We start from the raw sequence: 23,033 nt of genomic DNA, 5'->3' as shown, positions 1-23,033 counted from the left end.
CGAGTCTCAACCTCCCCTGGCGCAACTTGAGACTGTGTCCCCTTGTTCTGGTGCTGGTTGCCTGGGAGAAGAGACCAACCCCTTCCTGGCTACAATCACCATTCAGGTAGTTGTAGAGGGCAATATGGTCACCCCTGAGCCTCCTCTTCTGCAGGCTAAACAATCCCAGCTCCCTCAGCCTCTCCTTGTAGGGCTTGTGTTCAAGGCCTCTCCCCAGCCTTGTTGCCCTTCTCTGGACATGTACAAGTGTCTCAATGTCCTTCTTAAATTGAGGGGCCCAGAACTGGACACAGTACTCAAGGTGTGGCCTAACCAAAGCAGAGTACAGGGGCACTATGACCTCCCTGCTCCTGCTGGCCACACTATTCCTAATGCAGGCCAGGATGCCATTGGCCCTCTTGGCCACCTGGGCACACTGCTGGCTCATATTCAGGCAGCTGTCGGTCAGTACCCCCAGGTCCCTCTCTGTTTACCTCTGTCACTTTTCCCTGAGCCTCTCAAACTTCATTGATTCCAACAAACTCTTTGTATCTGTCCCACCAGCTCTTGCATGTTGCAGACATTTTCTGAAGGGAGTTTTTTCCCAGAACAGTCCCAGCTTCTGTCAGATGATGAAAAAGAGCTGTGGCCACTTCTACTGCAGACTTGGCTTCAGGCCTCTTAGGTGCTGAGGAGCAGTAAGTCTGCACTATGTGTAGACCACAGGACACTGAGGACATGCTTGACTTATTTCATTGGCCCCATGTCTTGATAAAAGTGCACTGAATAAAAGTGCTGCAAGGATGAACAAGAAAAAGAAGTTCTTGAACCATGGCTGACCAATACTTAAACCACCATCTGTACCAAAATGAGTACAATTCAAGAATGGTTAAACCATCACTAGTTTTTCACCATCACTTACCCAGACACCTTTCCACAATTTTCAACAGAGGGCAGTTCTGCCACAGATTCCTGCTTTCCTGTGGTTAGGAATTACTTCCACCTTGCTTCTTTTTACTAATTCAATCGCTGCATGAATAGTGACCATGTGCAGATCCAGTACCAGCAAGAGTGGCTTCAGAGTAATTTAATGCTTCAGCACAGAAGCGATTGCCCTATGAAACTGTGCCTTGGGCATGCACAGTTGAGTTTGCTGTACCATGTCACAGGTACTAACAATTCTGCAAAAGAAAAGGAAAAAAGGTGGGGGGGGGGGGGGGCAGAAAACGTCTTGAAGTGAGAAGAAGCAGGGCTTGGTCATTCCTTTTATCATGCACTGAACAGGTATATGAAATGTTGGTGAATGAAATGAGAAATACATTAAGCACAAAGAGAAAACACAGCAGTGCTGAAACAAACAGAGAAAGTATTCTCAAGAGCTTGCCTACAAAACTGAAGTTTAAGAGCTACAAAACCAGAAAAACATCAGGTAGTGAACACACAGCTGGGGTGACATTTTAAAATGAGCTTCAAATTCCTGCTCACACTTTTGCAAAAGCAGACTGCTAGTTATGGTTCACTGATCTGTGAAGAAGATCTTAACTTTCTGCTGAGGGTATTGCTCTAAAAAACTCAAGGAAAAGTAGCTAATAGGGGTTTGTATGAAGTTTGAGTGTGACTGTATCGGGTTTTGACTAATGCAATATAAAACCACAGACTATTAAGAAAGCTTGGTAGTTGCTGCAGAGATTAAAAAAGATAAATTAAAAGTTTTCCATGTTAAATTTAGGCAGCTAATGACATCAAATATGTGCAAATAAAGGCATCTCCACAGGAAAGGATTTTTCTTACCGGAAGACAGTTTAGCTGGTTGCTGATTCTGAATGCCACAAGTTCATTCCCTTTTAAGTGTTTCTAACAAACAGTAAGAACACAAAACACCAATATGCAAATCTCAATAGTTGTTTTCTCGACACAATACTATGGTAGAGCAAAACCACAAGAACACATAAATGAAACAAGTTTACTCTCCTCACAGCATCATTCACATATTTACTGTTACAACACTCACTCTACATTGCAGTCCATGTACTAAAACCTCAGCTGAACTTTGTCTGCAGGATTTCTCTTTCAGTTGCACTACCACGTGAAGAGTTTTACCAAGTATTCAGGCTACTGAGTCAGTAAGAGAAAAGTTGAGATTTTTGTATGAACAGACAGAATGCAAAGAAAGCAACCACAGTTTGAGCTAATAGGACCTAGGGCAGTTATGAAAGTTTCATCTAAGATAACAATCCTTGTCCACCTCTTACATCCTCTGGTATGAAGTAAGGTTTGTCTGTCTACAGTCGTTGACACAAATATTGTTTCAGAGTTTACACCCCTGTTGCTACCCACACTGGGAACTGGTGGCAAGCCTTGCTTTTAAGGGTCCTGTCTTACTTCGCAGCCTTTTTGTCACTGCCAAAACGTAAAACCTGAGTTTGCGACACGCCACCACACTCCACAGCTACACTTCTCATGCCTCAGGGGGTCAAAGTCTGTCTGTCCCACACGACCAGCCCCTTCCCTCTCGCCACACGCAGGGCTACGAGCCCACGCTCCCAGCACCCTGTGGGCAGCACGACGAGAGCGCCATCGCCTCTGGCAGCCACGCTCAGGCGCGTGCGGCAGCAGCACGGTCTCGCCTCAGCCAGAGCAAGGGACGGGTGGGGAAGAGCGGCCTGCCGCGGGGGGCTCCCCGCTACAGCCCCCGCCTAGGCCGCGCCCGCCGCCGCCGCCAGCGTCATGTACAGCCCGGAGCTCTGTGCGCGGCGGAGACCGGGCAAGGGCGGCCCGAGCCGCTGTGCCCCACGGGGCGGCTGTCCCCGAGGAGCCCCCCGAGGCTACCAGTCTCCGCCACGGTCACCCAGCCCGAGCAACACTTCCTACGTGCCCGGGGCCCGGCCCGGCGCCTGAGGCACACGCCACAGCGGAAGCACTGCTAATCGCTTGCAAATGTAGATGTAACCATGTAGAGCTTTAGGCCTCCTCTGTGAGCCTGGGAGAGTTAATTTAATTCACAAGTCTACAGCATCTCAGAGAGACTTTGAGCTTTAAACTTCTTTTGAAAGCTCCTTCTGAAGGCCACAGACAGACAGTCACTGGGTGCTGATGCATACAGAAAGGGGAGTTACTGGGCTGCTGAAATACACTGGGGGGTTCCACAAATGTGCATTTATAGCTGAATGTCTCTATAAATATGTCATAGACTCAGGGTTATCAATAAGCTAATTATTTGGTTATGAAATCAGTTTCCTGGTGATTAGTGGACTGAAATCACAAGGGCAGGAGTTTTAAAGTTCAAGTGATACTCAAAACTTTCAATGAGGAAACACAAGCCAGTTTGCAAGTTTCCTCTGTAACAGAATGTAGTGTTAACCTCTCTGCTAAGGTTGGAACTAGCTTTAAATACTCTATGAAACATGCCATGATAAATGTTTATATAGCATAAAATGATAAACATTAAACTCTGCATCCTAGAAGACACTAGGTGTAACTTTTCTCCAGACAATGGAAGAAGTGCTGACCAGAGATGCCTGTCACTGGCTGCAGATCTCACAAGTGGAACTAACTAGATGCAGAAGGAGCTCTCACTCTTCCCCTCCCTCTGCTCTCATCAGAAGGCTCCCCTACCCTGACTGGCACTCTAACTACTTAGCTTATGCTAGTTTTAGCCTTCCATCTTTTTCTGATATTGACTTGGAGCCTGTAATTTGTTACAGCTGCAATTGCATCTGCTGAAGTTAAGGGGCTAAGAAACATGCCAAGGTCCGCCCAAGTAGAACCTATCATTTCTACAGAAAGTATTTCAAAGTCTTCCAAGTTAATGTTAGAACACATTCTAGATGCACAGTTTGTCCAGGGAGATGAGTCGGACAACTCTCACTCACGTGTGTGGAGCTAGGGGTTAAGAAGAAGTTGTACTGCAGCATTCTTCCTTAGGTTATCTACAACATAGAATATTACCACAGGAACTATTTTCTAGAACAACACACAAATCCCTAATGAAACTGCATTTATGACATAACCTCAATAAAAAAAGTTACTAATGCTTGTTCACATATCACAGCTGTCAAAAGAGAGAGAGTTCATATTACATTTGAGACATAGAGTGCTGAGTTGTATAGAAGTAGTGTACACAGCATGTGCCAAACCACAGCTTGATTATTAGCAGCTTTTAACAATGCAAGAGAGAGAAATCTCAACTTAGCCATCTCTCTTCTCTTTTAAAGGAGCATTAGCAAGAACCCGACTCACTTCCGGAACCACATGCGCCAAGCTGCTGCATTTTGGCGCTTAGGGAGATACTCCGAAGCTGCAAGGTATGATGGTGCTTGTGGATTTCTAATGGTTTCTCTACATCCCTTTCATTCCAGCTCTCAGTAGTAAAGACAGCATCTTATATCCAGGCTTGTCCAAAATCAGTGGGAGCCCTGCGTTGGCTTTGTGTATACAATCTCACATGCAGCAGAGCTCCAATCCTCCCAGTTGCTGTAACAGGAATCATTCCAATGATGTCCCTAGCTGCAGTTTAGGCTAATGCCTGTAGGAGCATTTACTTGTTCTTGGGCACAGGACTGAGCCCTGATCAGATTCGAGGGGTGCTCTGGGGTTAAAAGCTACATGCACACAAGCATCTGCCACTCCCTGATTTCCCCATAACCCTGGGCAGAAGCTCAGGCGTGCTCCAAGGTTGGGGGGAGAGGGAGGAATAACAGTTTAAAACAACCAAAGCAAGCCCCACCAAGCCCCACAATCTCAGGGTACACTGTGGTATGCTGCAAAATATAGCCTGTGTGCAGCTGAGGAGATTGCTGGTGTGAGCGGGAACTGCTGGCAGAAGTCTGCAAGCTCTGCTTGTATACCTGCATTAATGCTGCCAAAATCTTTAAGGTTCATCATGCAGCAGAAGTTTGTAACTACTTAAAATGCTTAAATGAAAGAAATGCAGGAGGAAATGCAACGGTGACTTATCACCACCACTACTACACTAACATTAGACACTCACAAAGGACTGTTCAGCTGAAGACCACAAGGTACATCGCAAAACAGTTCACAAATCATTAGCTAACCAATGGCAGAACAGTCAGTGTGAATTAGGCAAGAGACTGAGAGGGTCACTTTGCTCATCATTTAAGATGGATGCTAGTGGTAGAGCTCTGGAGCTATTAAAATAGCAGCAAAACAGTTTGCACAGGGAGAGGAAGACGACTGTATCCAAGCAGAGTTGCAGAGAGGATTTGGGAAGATGAACTTCAATTTTCTGTGCTGGACTTCAGCCAAACACTTCAGGACAAGCACTTCTTCTGCAGGACATACATTGAGATGATGTCAAAGGAATCCCCACTAGTTTACAGACATCAGGTCAGGGAGAAGAAATCGGTTCCTCGAGGCACAGAAACAGCTTTTCTGTATTTCTTTAGAAATATGATTTCAGATAAACCTGAAATATTCCACTTGACCATAACCCCACCCACTTTCCAAAAACAAACTGGTCTGAATTAAGAAAATGAAACATTTCATTGAAGAACAGGGAAGTGGTGTGGTATTTCCCAGATCTCCTTTTACATCTCACTGATAACAGTCTCTCACTTATCCTGGTGGTGTGTTGATTGAAATAGAAATTGTCACCTGCTGAATAATCATCAACAGTTGAGGTGCACTGATCAGACAGACAGTTTAGAGCTGTGGTAGGAGAATGTGTGACAGGGAGGGAATTCTGCCTAGGATTTCAAACCCCAAAACCCACCACTTTCCCCAACAGCTGAAGTGATATGAGTGGAACGGCGTCACTGTCCCTGGAGGTGTTCAAGGAGGGGACTGGATGTGGGACTTGGTGCCATGGTCTAGTAGTCATGAAGTCTTGGGTGACAGGTTGGAGTTGATGACCTTTGAGGTCTTTTCCAACCTTGTTGGTTCTATGAATTGGTTTGGGTGCTGGGGTGGGCAGGATGGGTAAGGAAGACTTTCTTCTTGAAGCCAGGCTGAAGATTATTTTTTAAAATAATCTCAGTAATACAGGGTTTGTTTTTTTACAATACATTGGTATTTCGTAAGCAGCAATACATATAAATGCCTATACTTGAGAAGACAGTATGGAGCAAGGGGATGTTCATAAATATGAATCCCCCCCCAAAAAAAACCAAAACACCAGTGGTTGGTGTTCCTGCAGATAAGCAATCAGTGCATTTACTCCAGCAGCAGGCAAGAGGGAACTGCCTCAGCCTTTTTTTCCCCACACTGAGTAGCTTTCAGGAAACTAGATGATTTTAAATGAGATTATGTATTTTGTAGAGCAGAGGAACATTCTGACAGACTGAATCCAGAGTGGTTCCAAAAGCAGTGACTCTAGCAGTGTTCAGAGTTGAGCCTAGTTTAACATAGTGTTATAGCAACTGTGCAGAGCTGCTTCTGCAGAGTGTGTTAAACTGAGCTTAGCGCTACTTCTGTCAGCTCACTGGAGTCACTGCTCTTAGTCAAAGCCCACTGATGGTGCAGAATGTACTCTGCTCAGTGCAGACAGACCATGGCACACAGATGTTCAGCTGCAGTTTATAGAAATACAAACTTGTCATTTGTTTACATTTTGTTAAAATGACTTTAAGCCATCATTTATTTCTGCTTGCTTTTTGCCCAAGCCCTGCCCGGCCCCGCGCGGCTCCTCCGTGGCGGCCAGGCCCGCGCGGGCACGGGGCAGGGCCCCGCCTCCGACGGCAGACGCAGTGACGGGGGCCGGCGCGCTGCCCGGGGCAAGGGAAGGAACGGGATCCATGGCGGGCCCTCACACATGCAAAGGGGCTGAGAACCTCTGCTGGTCTTGTGACCCTCTCTCCCTCTCTCTGTCTCTCTCCAGTGTACCACTCTGAAAGGAGTGTTTCACATATTGGATCTAGGAAACGAGCTCTGACAAGAGCTGGGATCAACCACAGTCCAAAAGAGGGTCCACGTGGCCTGTTACTTAATTTGACATCAACACATGATGTTAGTCCATATCTACAATGACCGGCCCTTAGTTCTGTGCCACACACTTTAGTCTTTAGAGTCAAGACTGCCCCAGTGTCAAACAGGAGCTGGCTCAGACAGGGCCATGGCAGAGGCAAAAGAAAGCCTTCAGGAATGTTTTCTTCCACAGCCCCTACCAGAATTAAATCCAAACATCGACACTAGAAGGTTATCTCCCAGGCTTGGGAGCATGAGGTCCAAAGAGCACAACAGGCACCAACTAGAGCCCAGATCAAGCACAGAGCACATACCTCTGGAAGCTGCATGGCACCACTGTTGTGAGCAGTTCGTTCCAGCATCCCATCTCTTGCCAGTCAGCTCAGCTGGGAAGCTAACACAGGCACTGGGGCCTCCCACACCTCCTGGGTTTTCTTATCACAGGCTTGTGTGGCTGCAGCGAATGATTTCGTTGTCCCCAGGCTGTTAGTGTCAGCAGCTGTCAGGCAGCAAAAGCTGCCTTGGACTCATTTCTTACGAGTCCTAAGCATGCCTGGAGATAGGCTGAGAGAGACGGTGGTGTGCTCCTGGCCTCCACGTATAGAAATCTATCTTACTGTTCTGCACCACCAAGTGGCCAGATGGAGCAGGTATAGCAAGACATCTTTGGATCCAGGCTGACTGCGTTACCCCAGATGGGTTTGGCTATCTTGTGGAAGTTTGTACTGGCCCTGACTAGCAACTAGGAAAAATAGTCTTTGAATATTAAGCCTCATGTTTTGAAAGAAGGAAGTCGCATGTTCTCTGGCATCTGCTAAAGGTGTGTCAGAAGGTTTTAAGTATTTTGAAGTAATAACTCAGAACTGGTGGATAGCTCTGTAAATATGAGGCCAGTAGTTTTGAATATCAGTGAAGTGGTTGTGTCAGAGTAGGAACAGACTGCACATATCTAAGAGAAGATTTAGTTCCTGTTTGTAACAATATGTTACCCCCTGATACTGGGCCTGCTTTGAAATGTTTATTGTTAAATCCATGTATTTTTGGTTATATTTCATTAAGGGAATAATACAGCCTTGGAAAGTACATTCTGAAAGGGTATCACAACAGGATTGGGATTACTGTTTGTGAGACACTTTTAACTAGGGGGAAATTTCAAATTCAATTTACAGTAATGTCAAAGCACAATTAATATATAGGCAATGATCAGGGGAACATGCAGAAGTACACAGTGATAGCACTACATCAACAAATAAACTTTTGGTGCTAGTAATTAGGTACACAAGATTATTATATGTTTAATTGACTAAAGTGACAATTTGGAATTACATCTAGTCACATTTAATTGGATTTGGAACCTCTAGAGGAAAGGAAACGGAGAGCAGTGTGGAGAGGCAGCCATAAAAGCAAACTGATGTTCTAAAGTCTGTTAAAACTCTACATTAATGTCCATTGCACAACAGTTTTGTAATATCCCTCAGTCTAGAAAGAGTAATGCAATGATTGTCACAGACAGTGGGAGTGCTAAAGCATACTCCATTATGTAGCAAGACAGCTGATTACTTTCAGTTTGGGGACTTTTTTTTATGAGATATAGTTTAATCAAAGGTGAACTGTGTCTGAGTTTGCCACAGACAAGTGATGTTCTCAGACTGCACGCTACAGGGTGTTTACATGTTGCTGCTGTGATAGCAGAAATGTATATAAGACACTTCACTCACAAATACTGTAAAGCCTAAAAAAACAAGAAAAGCTAAAGTATTCTGTTACAGTCATTAAATATTTGCTGAGAGTGAAAGGTGATAAAGCTGTTAAAAGAAAATACAGGGCTGTGTGTTCACAGATAGTTTTGCTAACTAAAAAATGTTTATTAAGGCTTGTCTTAAAGTTGGACAAAGACTGAGAGTTATGTGTAATCTTTTGACACAAACCTCGTGTTACACTCTTTTCCTATTACCTGCTTTGCATTTTGCTGTATCCATTCTTCTCTCCCCACACACTCATTTATTCTGCTTTTGTCACCAGGAGCGCTATGATTGCTGACTACATGTACTGGCTGATGGGAGGCACTAGGAAGCGTACAAGCAAGTACATCAGATACTATTGGCAGGTAAAAAATTGCTAGCTCAATGAGGAAGGAGGTGCCTATCTCATTATTAAGACCAAAATGAAGGATTACTGCTTAAAAGAGTGCCAACAAAGGTAGCTCTTGGGCATGTCAATCAACAGGACACTAGACAGCACTACCGTATTTATCATGAAGGAGATTGTCTTGGACTAATTTTAAGGGCAAAATTCAAGGTTGTTAACCCTTGGCTCATACTTCAATTTTATGGACTGATATAAAATTTAATTCTGTATACTGTAGAGTCCCCTAAGCTATTTTTTGGTGATGTCTTCCTACCTCAGTGACACTTTCCTTTTGCAATTTTCATGGTACTAATCCTCTGACACCTTTCCAAGCTCTTCAGCCGGAAGGGGAGGACAAAAATGACTGTAACAAGTGGTCTCAGAGGAACCTAAAGTGTTCTGTGAAGGATGGCTAGGCAAGACCACATTGTACAAAGACTACTTATGAGGGGACCAGACCATTGACTTCAATGAGACAGGTCTCTTGAGTGATACTTACGTGAGCTGGCTGTTCAGCCACATCAGCACAAATGTAAGTTTAAGGGTACCCCCTTCTGCTGAGGAGAGCTCTTAGAAACTTGGAGGTGAATAGATGCTTGATCCTTTGCTGGGAGATGCTTATTGCTGCAGGAACTTATGGCTGCCAGTGGTGTCCCAGCCTTAACCCCCCAGTTTCAATGAGAGCAAAGTCCATTTCAGAGAGAGTGCAACATTTGGGCCACAGGCCCAATGGAAGACCCTTCTGCCTTCCAGCATGGACCTTGCTACCTGGTGCTCCTTGTCCAGATGAGGAATTAATGATACTAGGAACAGTATATGTCCCTTGTGATAAAATTTCTCAGGGTGCATGCATGGCAGTCTATCCCAGTATCTGCTCAAAATAATTACAGTGTTTCGATACTATTTCTGCACACCCCATACCAATAATCAGGATGGAAATCACCTGCTGTAAGACCCTGTCAGAGGACCTGTTGTCTAAAGCCATGAAAGAGAAGGACACAGATACATAACAAATTGGCACACTCAACCCTCCATTGCAGGTTGGTGGGAGCAGATGTCAGCTAAAGAAGCAACCCACAGAGGCACAGTGTGTCTTGGATAATTTTGCATAAGTGGAGGCTAGACTAGAGAACCAAAGTGAGGACTTGTCAATAAAACACCAAGCTAGTCCCATAATGATACCTTCTGTGAATCACTTCAGTGTGTAAGGCCATCTGGAAGGTTGATACACCCTGTTAAAAACTAGTATCTTTTCCTCCCATGCTTTTCTGACCATCTCTGGTAACTTTGTGTTGGCATTGCCCCTATTAACCACGTCTACACATTTGCCAACATACAGCAATGAAGCCTTAGAGTTCCCCCAAAAGGACAGCCCTTGTCAAGGAGACAAGGCTTTATTAGCAACAGCTGTAGCTAAAGCAGTGCTGAATGTAGTCTTACCCAGACCCCAGCACAGGAGAAAATGAGCTCCCCCTCACTCACTCTGACTGATAAGAGTACCTAGCAAGACTGTTTCCAGGCTGGTAGCTCATCCTGGCAGTTCCAGCACCGGTTCGTTGGGGTCCACTGAGTGTGAACTCCACCTCTCCACATAAAAGCAGCGCAATGCATCATTTGAGTCATGTTTAAGGGATGAGAAGGTTCATAAGCTTCGTGTTGCCCTCTGCACAGGAGTGAATTTTACTCTTAATGCAAATAGGGTTTAAATGCAATATTTTAAGACTAATATTCCCTATAGGCATAGTGTCTGATTCATGCCAACCCAAGGGGTAATATGAATGCTTAGCATTGTTTAACAAGCTCCCAAGGACCGAATAAAACCCTCCTATGAAAGATGTGACCTTCAGAGAACGTGGAATCACTTTGTTCTTTTCATCTAAAAGATAATGTATCTAATACTTTGCTCCTCATTGAAGACATAGGCTTGCTGCACTGAAGACTGTTTACAAATGTGCTTTCCCCATTAAATGCATTTTCTGACTATAGAGAGGCAGTGTTTTCTGGAAGGAATTTAAATTCCCCTCTAATTAATATTCAAGACCAAAATATGTTATCTCTACATGACTGTGCAATTATTAAAGGGAAAATATCATCTGTGAAAGTAAGTATTCTTTTCTTAAAAACACCCTGGCCAGTAAGTGACATGAAATGTATGATCCCTTTGCCTTTTCCTTAGGCTATGATTGAAGAAGCCATCACTGCCGAGACCTCTTATACAGTTATGTACACACCACTGGAGACAGAAGGAAAGGAGAAAGACATAAACAAGATCCAGCGCGCCTTTGCTAAAAGGAACCCTGAGTACTTGCAGCACCAGTATACAGGTAACAGGTTCACCTGTTCAGAAGCACTGGGGAGGTTTAGGCTGGATGTTAGGAAGAAGTTCCTCACAGAAAGGGTGATTGGCCTGGGCTGCCCAGGGCGGTGGTGGAGTCACCATCTCTGGAGGTGTTTAGGAAGAGACTGGATGGGGTGCTTGGTGCCATGGTTTAGTTGATTAGATAGTGTTGGATGATAGGTTGGACTCGATGATCTCAAAGGTCTCTTCCAACCTGGTTAATTCTATTCTATTCTGTATGCCCTGTGTGTCTGTGGCTGACTTCCAAAGAGTTGGAGAGAGTCTGGAGCTTGAAATCCAGGCATTTCTAACCTTCTGGAGGACGGGTAGTTAACTGCTGGGATTTGCTCTCTAAGCATACATGGTTTAGGTAATCAATTCAGTCCTTAGGAGAAGTACAGACTTCACACTATAAAGATGATTTTTTTATCCAGGGAGCCTCATGTTCCCATTGTTGGATGTCATTGTTGCAGCTAATCTTTTGTTCAAAGGTAGATTGGCATTGTATTGTGGTGACAGTGAGATCCAAGTTGATGCCAATCTCTGTAGACTTCCATCAGTTACCAATGGTCATCCCTGCATCACAGCCTTACTGCACAAAAATATCCTCTTTTCTACAAACATAAGGGACTGAGCACCAGCTTTGAGAGCATCTCAGCTGCAAGGATGGAAATAGATAGCCAGGTTCCCTTTAGCCCATTAAAGACAAGTAGGATCCTAGGATCCAGAGCAAACAAGGGTGTTGCAGAGCCTGTTGTCATCCGGTAGCATGAACTCAAACAGCATCTCCTGGAGCAGACACTGAAATTCTGGTGCCTACAGCCATGTTTCAAGAGAAATGGAAATGATATTTTGGCAAAAGAGAGGCAGGGGGATAAAAGGCATTGCTTACTACCATTAACTTGGAACATAGTTGACCCTGGTAACACCTGGCTTTGAGTTGGTGATTGAGAAACATAAAGGGGAAAATGCATTTCTCAGGTCAAAGTCTGGCAAGCCTCTGTCTTCATCACATAAACTAGATGTGCATCTCACCCTGCCAGCAGGGTGGTCTAAAGGGTTGAGGTACCACCCACTTCTTGCCAAGAGTTACATACTCAGGTCAGAGATGGTGGCTTAGTTGTTGCCCCTCTACTGAGCTCATTCTACAGATACATAAGACTTCCAAAAGTATACACATTGCATCCTTGGGAAGGAGAAGAAAATCTGTTTGAAAACCACCAATAGGCATTAGGGAAGCAAGCATTATAAACAAATACTTAACACAAGTAAACTTGTGTGGTTCATTTTGCTGTAGGAAACTGTCATGATTTTCAAGTTGCAGATCACCCATGTATTTAGTTTCTGGCAGTAGCTTTGGGGTTGTTTGAAGAGGGAAAATGGGGACTTGTTTGACACAGAGGTTGTAAAATCCCACTCTCCCATTTACTTGCTTAGGTGACTGTGGAGAACTTCCTGGGACAAAAGTATTGGCATTAAAAGGAGCATAAAATAAAGCTCCCCAAACCTGATTTTTAGAAAGATAAATCTATATTTCACATACAACTCTGAATTTACAACAAGGGTGAGACTTTCAGGAGCACATAAGCAGCAAAAGGGGCATGGTGTGCACTGAAACCCAGTTGGTCTTCATAAATTACTGAATGACTCTGAAAGCATCGCCGGTCACTTTCTTACTCCTCCCAATAAGGGAAAGGAAGAAGGGGGAGAAGGAGTGAGAGATAAAACAACCCAGTTCAGATATGACCTTAAAATATTCAGTATTCCTAAGGTTGGAAGGGACCTCAAAGATCATCAAGTCCCACCTGTCACCCCAGACCTCATGACTAGAGTAGGGAGGACACTACTGCCCACTGCAGGCTTTGAACTCACAACCTTCCCATTAAGGGTCTGATGCACTACCAACTGAGCCACTTGAAAATCACACTGCTCCTGAACAAGCAATCCCATGTCAGGAGTTTAGCACATGGTTGGTGGGGCACCGCTGAACTTTCAACCTGCAGGTCTGCATCTCACCTAGGTGAAATTAAAAATGTAAGATAAGCCCCATTTTAGCAGTGGGTGTGAGACACCAGGCATCTCACAACCAGGTGGTTTGAAATAACCTTCCTGTTCTGTAACAATCATCTGCCCAATTCTAGCCCAAGCTCTGCTAGAGTGTAAGGACTGAATCGATTTCAGAGCTTCCCTTATTGCCCAGGAAAAGGAGCAGATACACATTTAAATCCAAGTGTACAATGCAGGTTGTTGCAAAATTGAGAATCCATCAGAGGCAGAATATGCTGCAAGGGAAATATCAGGTCCACTCTCTTTGATTTATATAGGGGTAAGTCCAGAGAGCTCTGAGCAGGGTTCTCCATTTGTCACTGGGATCACACAGCCTGGCATCTTAAAAGCAGAGCACACTGAAAACAGAGCACTCCTTTGTGAGAAGTGACACTGACATTCAATCTAGGTTTACTTTTTTTGTGTGGGAGGGAGGAAAGGACTGGTCTGGTTCCCTGAGCAAAGGTGAAGTAGACAATTGTTCTGAGCATCTGTCCTCACTGAGGTCAGGGCGGTCCGACTCAGCTGATCCACAGGGCTTTTGGCAACAGCAGTCACAGACTCTGGACAAGGCACAGCACAGGCTGTCAGATGCCAGCTGAGTGGGTCAGAAAAGACACCCAGGAAGCCTAGGGGGCTGTGGTGGTGATGGTAAAAGCACAAATCCGTAGGAAGTCAAACTTCACAAATTCAGGGGACAATGAACCAGCAGTTAAAAGACCAGAATGTTGTATTACTGAAGTGTTTTTAATGCTTTGGATGATCAGCATTGAAAAATTCATAAAGAGAAGAAACTCATTTTTTCTTATGGATCTGTGAAATTTAAGGCATTGATCTAAAAGGTTGCAAAGTCTGGAATTTCCAAACCCAGTTCTAGCTGGATGGGTTGGTTTAGGCATCTTTGTTGTGGCAAGCTTTCTGGATTACATCTCACTCCTCCTTAGAGTTCCTTTTTCCCTTCAAATTAAGTAACTTCTCTTACAACTGAAAAGAAATAGAACAGTGGAAATTATTGTCATTTCCCTCTTCCAGATCCTGAGGCATTTCACATCTTGCCACAGTCAGCTAAGTGGCCATTTGAACCTCCTGGGCTGCACTTGCTGACACTGGGTTTCAAAAGCAAAGGCATTGGCAGACGCGTGGAAAAGTGGACACGAAGAAGACTGTCACTGCTCTCAGGTACTCCAACTTGCTTAAGAGCTGGCATAGCTCAGAGTCCTCCATGACCCTTGCTAAATGAGGGGGCTAGGGGGTCCTCGTGTCCCATTTCTCTGTGCCAGCAGCCTTGACTGTCCAGACAGCTCTCCCCATCATCCTCTCTCCCCCTCCAGTTTACCCATCACCTTGCTAGATCATCATGGCAAACATATCTGAATGAACACAGTTTATGGGCTTGTGATTCTTGCCATCCTGAAGAAACTTTTGGAAAAGCTCTTTCAAGTGTAGGAAATAATAGCTGGCACTAATGCCTGACATTATGAGCTGCCCAGGGAGGTGGTGGAGTCACCATCCCTGGAAGTGGTTTTAAAAAAGACTGGATGAGACACTTGATGCCATGGCTTAGCTGAGTAGATGGTGTTAGGTAATAGATTGGACTTGATGATCTCAAAGGTCTTTTCCAACCTAGTTAATGATGTGATTCTGTGATTTCATTTCCTAGACCAGAAAGCACTTTTCAATACTCTCAAGGGCAAAGAAGCAGAGAGATATTGGAAAATGGTTGGGCAAAAGGTCATGTCAGCAATGGATTTCATAAGAAGCACCAAGTTAATTGTGAGTATAAACCTCAGTTTCTGGGGCGCAGTGTGTGTGGTGGCAGAAGCCAGTGCGTGTGTGAGCCATGTGTACTTTTGGGTGGGTAATTCATTCTGTACATGTTCCTTCTCTGTCCAGAAGTGCTCAGTGAATTCATTAGGTAGAGTTCTAATGGATTTTAGATACTTTTTAAAGTAGCTCTAATTATTTAACTGTGTACCCAGTGTGTTTGAGATCACTTTGCAAGCAATGTTCTCAAATCTTTATGGCCTCTGATATTAAACCCCTACTGTGGCCCTTTATTTTTTAGTTTAAAGAGAATTCATGTAGCAAATAGTTTTCTGGTGAAAGCTCTTTCTTAGGAGGACCTCCACTTCAGGTGAGACTCCCCAGTATGTATGTAGGCCTCAAGAGAACACCCAATTACTCACTTTTTAACAAAAATTCTCTTTGCAATACCAGACCATAGGAGTGAAGCCTGTCCAGAAAGTGACAGTATCAAAATGTAGTCATTATTGTCTTAAGAAGCAATCAGAAGAGCCAGAGTAGACAAGTAGACAGAGATCAGGTCAAGAAAGCTAAAGCCCAGCTTGATTTAAATCTGGGTATGAACATCAATGGCAACAAGAAAAGCATGTTGATGATAAAAGAAAGACTAGGGAAGATGTGAGCCCACTCCAGAAGGAAACAGGGGACCTGATCCCCTGGGGTAAGGAGAATGCTGAGGTACTCAACAACTCTTGCTGTAGTTTGCACCAAAAAAGGCTCTAACCACAGTTACAAAAGGTAAAAGCAGGAAGTGAGGAAATTCAAAACCACCCACTGTAAGTGAAGATCAGGTTTGAGACCACCCTAAGAATCTGAAGGTGTGTAAGACCTGACAAGATCTCTATGCAGTTCCTGAGGGAACTGGCAGATGAAGTTGCTAAGCCACTTTCCATCATATTTGAAAAGTCAGTGAAGTACCCAGGGACTGCAAAAGGAAAAAAACATAACCCCCATTTTCAAAAAGGTTAAAAGAAAAGAACAGGCAGGGAGCCACAGGCCAGTCAGTCTCACCTCTGTGCCTGGCCAGGTCATGGAGCAAATCCTCCTGGATACTCTGCTAGTCATATGAAAAGTGAGGAGGTGATTTGTGTTAACCCATGTGGCTCCACCCTGGGCAAACGATGACTGACAAATTTGGTGGTCTTCTATGGTGGAGTAGCAGTGTTGACAGATAAGGGAAGAGCAATTGACATCATCTGCCTGGGCTGGTGCAAAGCTGCACAGAGTGGCGAGGCACTGGAACAGGTTGTCTGGAGCAGTTGTGGAGGCTCCAACCTGGGTCAAAGCCAGGTTGAAGGGGCCTTGAGCAACCTAGTCTGGTAGGAGGTATCTGTGCTCATGGCATAGGGTTGGAACTAGATGATCTTTAGGGTCTCTTCCAGCCCAAACCATTCTATGATTCTATGGTTAATATGTTACTACATATCTAACCAGGATGCAGCTATGCCTCCACATCCTGAATTTGTTGATTCCTTTGCTACCAACTCATTGCCAATGAAGTCTCCATTTAAATTTGCTCTTTACTTAACCTTCCCTCTGCCTACACGAGTTTGTTTCATCTTCATATGATTGCTTGGCCCCTTTATTATGGTTTGGTTTGTTGACTGCAGCTTAGTAGCCTCTTGAATTCTGCTGTAGTTCATGTAATTCTCACCATGTGGTTCAGCTCCCTGCAGAATTTTTCTCCTGCCAGCAGCAGTTCTTTACTTTCTCTTTCTGCATTTTCCATTGTCACTGAAACGCCACCTCCGACAATGTTCAGCCTCCTCTAATCCCTTCCAAAAAAGTCTGCTGTGGGTTATTGATTTATTGACTTCCACCCTACTATAAACTTAAACAGCATTGCTCTGTCCACAGAGTGCACGTTGGCACAGATGCCCAATGTGTTTCCCATAGCTACGTAGCATGCCCTCATATTTTTCTGGGCAGTCAAGCAGAGAAACAATTGTTTTCTTTTGGCCTTTACTTTCTTCATGGTTGGAGAAGCCCCCAACAGACACAGGGTGATGAGAGAGGATTTTTCCCTGCTTTCTTAGCTGATAACTCAATATACTCATTTCTTAGTGCTTGCACTGAAAGGTTTGGGGCTGATTTCAAGAATAGCGAAGAAAAACCTTTTGCTGCATCTAAAATGTTGTGAGCCTATTTCATGTTGATAAGAGCTCTCTTTCTCTTTCAGTAACTGATTGCTTCTTCTTTTAATGCACACAGCTCTACCTGGGGACACAGCTCTCTGGCTTTCAAACACTGATGATCAGGTGGAGATGGGGCTCCATTTTGTTCCTTGCTTTAGTGCCATGCTAACTAGACTGTGTCAGACATACAATTTCACGTATCAGAGATCACTGAAATCCTTTTTTCCTGCTGATGTCTCCTACTAATACTAAGTCAGGTCCTCAGAAAAGGACTCTTCAAGTGATAAAACTAGTTTGTAAGAAGGTTGTCCCAGTCTCCCTTCTTAGAGGTGGCTCAACAGTAATTCATGAGCAGGTAGGCTTGGCAGGCCTCTCCTGGCCCCTCAAGTCAAGTAACATGTTATTATCCACCTTTGTGTCACCCACTATCCTAGTCATAAATGGAGTAAAGTCCATCTAAGAACTAGTTGGGCTTTCTGCCTGCTCTCAGTTTGGTGAAACACACTGTAGACCTTCAGCCTGAATTGTAAGAAGCTTAATTGCCAGCCTACTCTTATTCCTACCTATTTGTACACAATGGCCCTTCTGTTAGCATTGTCTTTTATCTCTTTTTCCCTTTTCAGTTGCTTGCTCTCTTTGGACTTGAGCCCTGCATTATGTTTATTGAGAGGAATAATATGCTCTTGGCATTTTCATTAATAGACTAATCAAACAACACTTCTCTCCAAAGAGGTATCTCCTACCGTGCTGGCTTCTCTGCTCCATGATGCTTGGGTTGAAATTAACCTCTCCAAACACAGCTGACTGGAGCTATCAGCAATACTCCAGAGAACTGCTGACCAGAGGTCTTTTTCCTGTGCAGTGCCTGATTCTCTCCTTTAGCTGATGGAAACACCAGTTCAGCTATTTCTCTTTTGGTTATATTCATGTCTGGAACTCCCAGATTCTAGCTTCATTTCTGCCATCAGTCTCTAGTGCATGGTCTTTCCTTTCACACTATTTTACCATTCTAGTAGATATTATATTCATTAACTGTACCATGAGTATTTGTAGTTTCTCTAGAGTTTAGTTTTCTTCTATTATATATATATAAAAGAGGAACAGCATTGTTATTGAATCCTTAGACTTGATAGAAGAGCTATGTTGATAGTCATTTTGGTAACACTTGATCCTTGCCTAGTACAAATTTCTGCACAATCAAGTGCCAGTGGCATCCTGGCCTGCATCAGAAATAGTGTGGCCAGCAGGAGCAGGGAAGTCAATCTGCCCCTGTACTCAGCACGGGTTAGGCCACACCTTGAGTCCTGTGTCCAGTTCTGGCCTCCTCAATTTAAGAAGGACACTGAGACACTTGAAGGTGTCCAGAGAAGGGCAACGAGGCTGGGAAGAGGCCTTGAACACAAGCCCTGTGAGGAGAGGCTGAGGGAGCTGGGGTTGTTTAGCCTGGAGAAGAGGAGGCTCAGGGGTGACCTTCTTGTTCTCTACAACTACCTGAAGGGAGGTTGTAGCCAGCAGGGGGTTGATCTCTTCTCCCAGGCAGTCAGCACCAGAATTAAGAGGACACAGTCTCAAGCTGTGCCAGGGGAAGTTTAAGCTCGAGGTGAGGAGAAAGTTCTTGACAGAAAGAGTAATTGGCCATGGGAATGTGCCTGCATAAAATGGAATGGAATGGAATGGAATGGAATGGAATGGAATAGAATAGAATAGAATAGAATAGAATAGAATAGAATAGAATAGAATAGAATAGAATAGAATAGAATAGAATGGAATGGAATGGAATGGAATGGAATGGAATAGAATTAACCAGGTTGGAAGAGACCTTTGAGATCATCAAGTCCAACCTACCATCCAACACCATCTAATCAACTAAACCATGGCACCAAGCACCACATCAAGTCTCTTCCTAAACACCTCCAGTGATGCTGACTCCACCACCTAAAGCAAATAAAAGGTAAGGATTTAACAAAAGAGATGGAGCAGAGCAGCCTTTTTCAAAGCCTGACATTTTGCTCAGCTGTTCTGTTCAAGTAACAACTGGAAAAAAATCCCATGGCTTCCCTCCCACCCTTTCCCCCTTTTAGATCAACCTCAGTTAACAATTAATTCAATATAATAGTAAAGAGTTCAATAGGAAAACCAAATGAGCAGCTTCCCAAAAGTAATTGCTGATTTGGCTGCGGTCCTATTCCTTTTATGGCTGTTCTTCAGTAGATCACTGATTAAAGATAAGTAAGTATCAGTGAAAATAATAGTTATCTGCCTGAACACAGTTTACATCTGCAGAGAGGCAAATCTAGCAGGTTCCTGATCTGTTAACTTCCTAGACATAACCACAATTTCTATGTCTAGATCACTACAGCAATAGTATGTAAATGGATTCAAATGCTCTCATGCTTATCTATGCTCATAGTGAAGGCATGGCTTTGCATATATATTTTAGTATGATGTATCAACTAATCAATTGGCTGAAGACAAGAGAAACTGGGACAGTAGTAAAGAGGAATCATGTAAGGTCCAGCAAAGCAAGGTAGCCAAATGCTGTCAGTGTGAGTGTTGGCACTGCAGTGGTAGGTAGATGAAGAGGAGAAATATCCTAGAAGAAAGGAGAGGCAGGGGGAAGGGGAGGTACACTCTGGCAGTTAGAAGATGCACAGAGAAGCAAGTTACTTCTACAATCATGTCTGCAGGCACTTGGCTGAGTCTCTCTGTTCACATGCTTCAAATTTGCCATGTGCCTAGCTGCCTGGAGGATCAGAGACCACCTCTGCAGATTTTAGTCCCCTGAGGTTATGTATTGGAACACTATGGATTTGCCTAGTCTGCAAACAAACCATGAGCTGACACACTGCACTGTCTCCTCAGCCTCTTGGCTGAAACTTTCAAAGCAATCCATAAAAGTCAGGTAATATTGAACAGAGGGGATTATGGAAAAGCCATTTCCAACTGAAACAATTGCATTCCTGTTTGTTCTCTCCTGTCTCCCCTTCACATCTATTATGACTATGTATTTATTTTTCTGGTGCTACCAGAGAGATTGTGGCGAGAAAGTATTTTTGTTTTCCCCCTCTAGAAATTGTCAGCAGATTTATCTTAAAGGTGCTGAATGCCATATTGTGTGTAGTATTACCAGCACAAATAGATGTGTGATGATAAGCCTCAAGGCACTAGGGACTCAAGGGATGATTGTGTTTTCCATGACTCTCTTCTGACTGACTTGCGTTTGTGACCAAACAGGACAAGCGCTGCCCATGCTCACGGGCAGTAGAGAAGCTGCAGCAGGCCAGCCTCTTTGGCCGCATGCAGCACCTCGAGGAACAGGCCCAGCTGCTTGAGCAAGTGATGGCTGAGGCAGCCACCATCCCCTACCTGCAGGACCTCAGTCAGGAGGATACCCAACTGGTAAGTATTGATTTCTTCACCCTGGTTTTGGCTTTCGGAGGCAGGGAGCCAGGGAAGGGATGGGGCAGAACACTGTGCTGCAGTTTGCTCTGGAAGTCATTTTCCCAATGTGCAGACCTGAAGTAGTTTTAAAATCCTGCTGCAGTGCCTTGTCAGAGGAGGTGCTAATCACCTGCAAGGATGATTTGTATAGAACCAGCATGACTCATCTGTAGGCACATTTTTAAACCCTCTTCTTTTCCCCCAGACGTCCCCAAGTCAGTCTGTAAGAATGATTGCAATTATTCACATCATGCTACTTTAGGATAGCTAACATCAGAAGCCACCTGCAGCAAACAGGCCAAATCTAGACAAAGCTGAGGAGAGGAGGGGAAGGAGAGGAAAGATTTCCTTTCCTGGCTGTGTCTACAACATACTCCCTGTCTCTGAATAAACCCATCTACCTGCTATGCCTTTGTTTTCCCTTTGTAAAATGGCAAATCACTCTTTCTATGAAGAACTTCTTCCTAACATCCAGCCAATAAGATTCAGTTTACTGGCTGCACAAGCACAGAAAGCAGGCTGGCACCAACCACAGCAGATTGATTTAGAGATTCCAAAGAAGACTCCTGCATTCTTTATCTAGTGCTGGGACACATAGAATTTGAGCTTCAAAAACCTAAATGCAAAGGTAACCTCAAGGAAATACAGATCTGCTCCGTGAAGCTCAAGGCAGTGGTTTTGCATCTTGCACAGATGAGTGCATTTGTCACTTTAGGGACTCATCTTAGACTGCTGCCCATCTAGGGACAGCAAGAAGAGACAATTTCTCTATCAATGCTTTTGCTTATACTGTCCAATTACTTGTAATGAGTAAAAAATTCGGGAAGAGATTCCAAAACTATCATCTGGGTTCCCTTTAACCAGCTAAATGTTTTGGGATAGACCTTCTAGAGCACAGCTACAGGGATTAAAGACAAGTTTCTCCTAGTTACTTCTTAAAACACTGAGACTGATGGCTGCTTGCAGGAGGATATGCTGGACCTGACTCTTGGCTTTCTGATAGTGAATTAAGAGCAACTGAAACATTTTCAAGTGTTTGGGAAGGGTGCAGGGTGAGGCAATGCTATGACTGACCTGGAAGGGTACTGGAGTGAGGAAATGGTACAGATGACCTGAATTTTAGCCTTCCTTCTAACACTGAGGACTGATTAGCAAGGATTTTCCTACAGCTTCTTTTTGCAGTTTACACTAGAAATAGGCAGCCTTGTTTTTATGCTCTGCTTTGCTGCATTATGGGGAAAAGGGATGGTTTGCCAAAGAAAAAGGATAGTAAAAGCAGGCAAAATGAGCTAGATACTTCCAGCTCCGGTCAAAGCATCTCAGCTTTAGTGTTGTCCTCTTGTGAGGTTTTACATGCTGCTTTAAATTATGATACATTAGCCTTGGGTGAAAATACTGAAAAGCATTCCTGTACAACACTGAATATCCCAGACAACTAAAGAATGAAATATGGACCCTTTGTTCTTTACAAGCCAAGCCTTCCTTTCCAAAGTATAAACATTTACTGCATTAAAAACATATAGGCTTCAATACAGAATTTCCAGAGGATTTCTTCCCCCCATTGTTAAGTATTTTCTCTCCACAATAACACAGAGTCATGGCTGAAGCAAAGATGAGGTGGCAGTGCTCATTGTGTAACAGATGAGTAATAAAATCATCAGTGTACAAATGATTTTTTAATGAGGTTTTAATCTGTGTATTTAGAGAAGTTATTTGGGTGTGAATTCCACAGTGATCATTTTTATCTTGGTACCGCAGCTGGAGTTGCTAATGGCAGAGGCCACGGACACCTTCAGAGGCAACACTGATAACCAACGTGTGTGGAAGGAAATTCAGAAGGTAACAACTTGCAGCAAAGGGTAGAAGAGTATATTGTTCCTTGGGGAGTAAATGTCCCCCTGAGTCCTATCTGTTCAAAAGGTAGAAAAGAAAGCAGGTGCCATTTGAAAGCTGACTGTGTGCCTCCAACTCTGTTAGAGCTCAGGCACTAGCCACAGATAGATACTTACTATTTGCTTTAGCATCTAGGGTTGATCTCTGTTCATATTAATAGTCTCCTGTGGTTATCTAATACAACAAATATCCCCAGCCTCAAAGGCTGAATTTGTGGTTGATAATCATATTGCTCTTCCATCTTTATCATAGGGGGTAGTGTGCTAATTGCAGGGAGAGGGGGAGTTGTTAGGGAATAAAATTCAATCCAACAAGTGAAGTCTCTTAGTAGAGCTCAGATGAGGCTTTGG

The 23,033-nt window shown here is 44.0% G+C and overlaps 1 protein-coding gene across 1 annotated transcript in view; it reads left to right on the top strand.

Moving 5' to 3' along the window:
* The window catches only part of LOC137455228 (spermatogenesis-associated protein 16-like), a 56,720-nt gene that overhangs the window by 30,605 nt on the left and 3,082 nt on the right, over positions 1 to 23,033 (top strand). The window contains exons 5-11 of the mRNA XM_068165848.1: positions 4,194 to 4,283; positions 8,923 to 9,007; positions 11,204 to 11,351; positions 14,444 to 14,590; positions 15,072 to 15,184; positions 20,584 to 20,748; positions 22,549 to 22,629. Coding sequence (XP_068021949.1) covers positions 4,194 to 4,283; positions 8,923 to 9,007; positions 11,204 to 11,351; positions 14,444 to 14,590; positions 15,072 to 15,184; positions 20,584 to 20,748; positions 22,549 to 22,629 — 829 coding nt within the window. The remainder of the gene's footprint in view (positions 1 to 4,193; positions 4,284 to 8,922; positions 9,008 to 11,203; positions 11,352 to 14,443; positions 14,591 to 15,071; positions 15,185 to 20,583; positions 20,749 to 22,548; positions 22,630 to 23,033) is intronic.

Source organism: Melanerpes formicivorus, unplaced genomic scaffold, assembly GCF_026170545.1.
Source record: "Melanerpes formicivorus ecotype bairdi unplaced genomic scaffold, bMelFor1.0.p_v2 SCAF_93, whole genome shotgun sequence".
NCBI lineage: Eukaryota > Metazoa > Chordata > Aves > Piciformes > Picidae > Melanerpes > Melanerpes formicivorus.
Note: the sequence above shows the minus strand (reverse complement) of the source record. Positions and strands in the feature narration are given on the sequence as shown.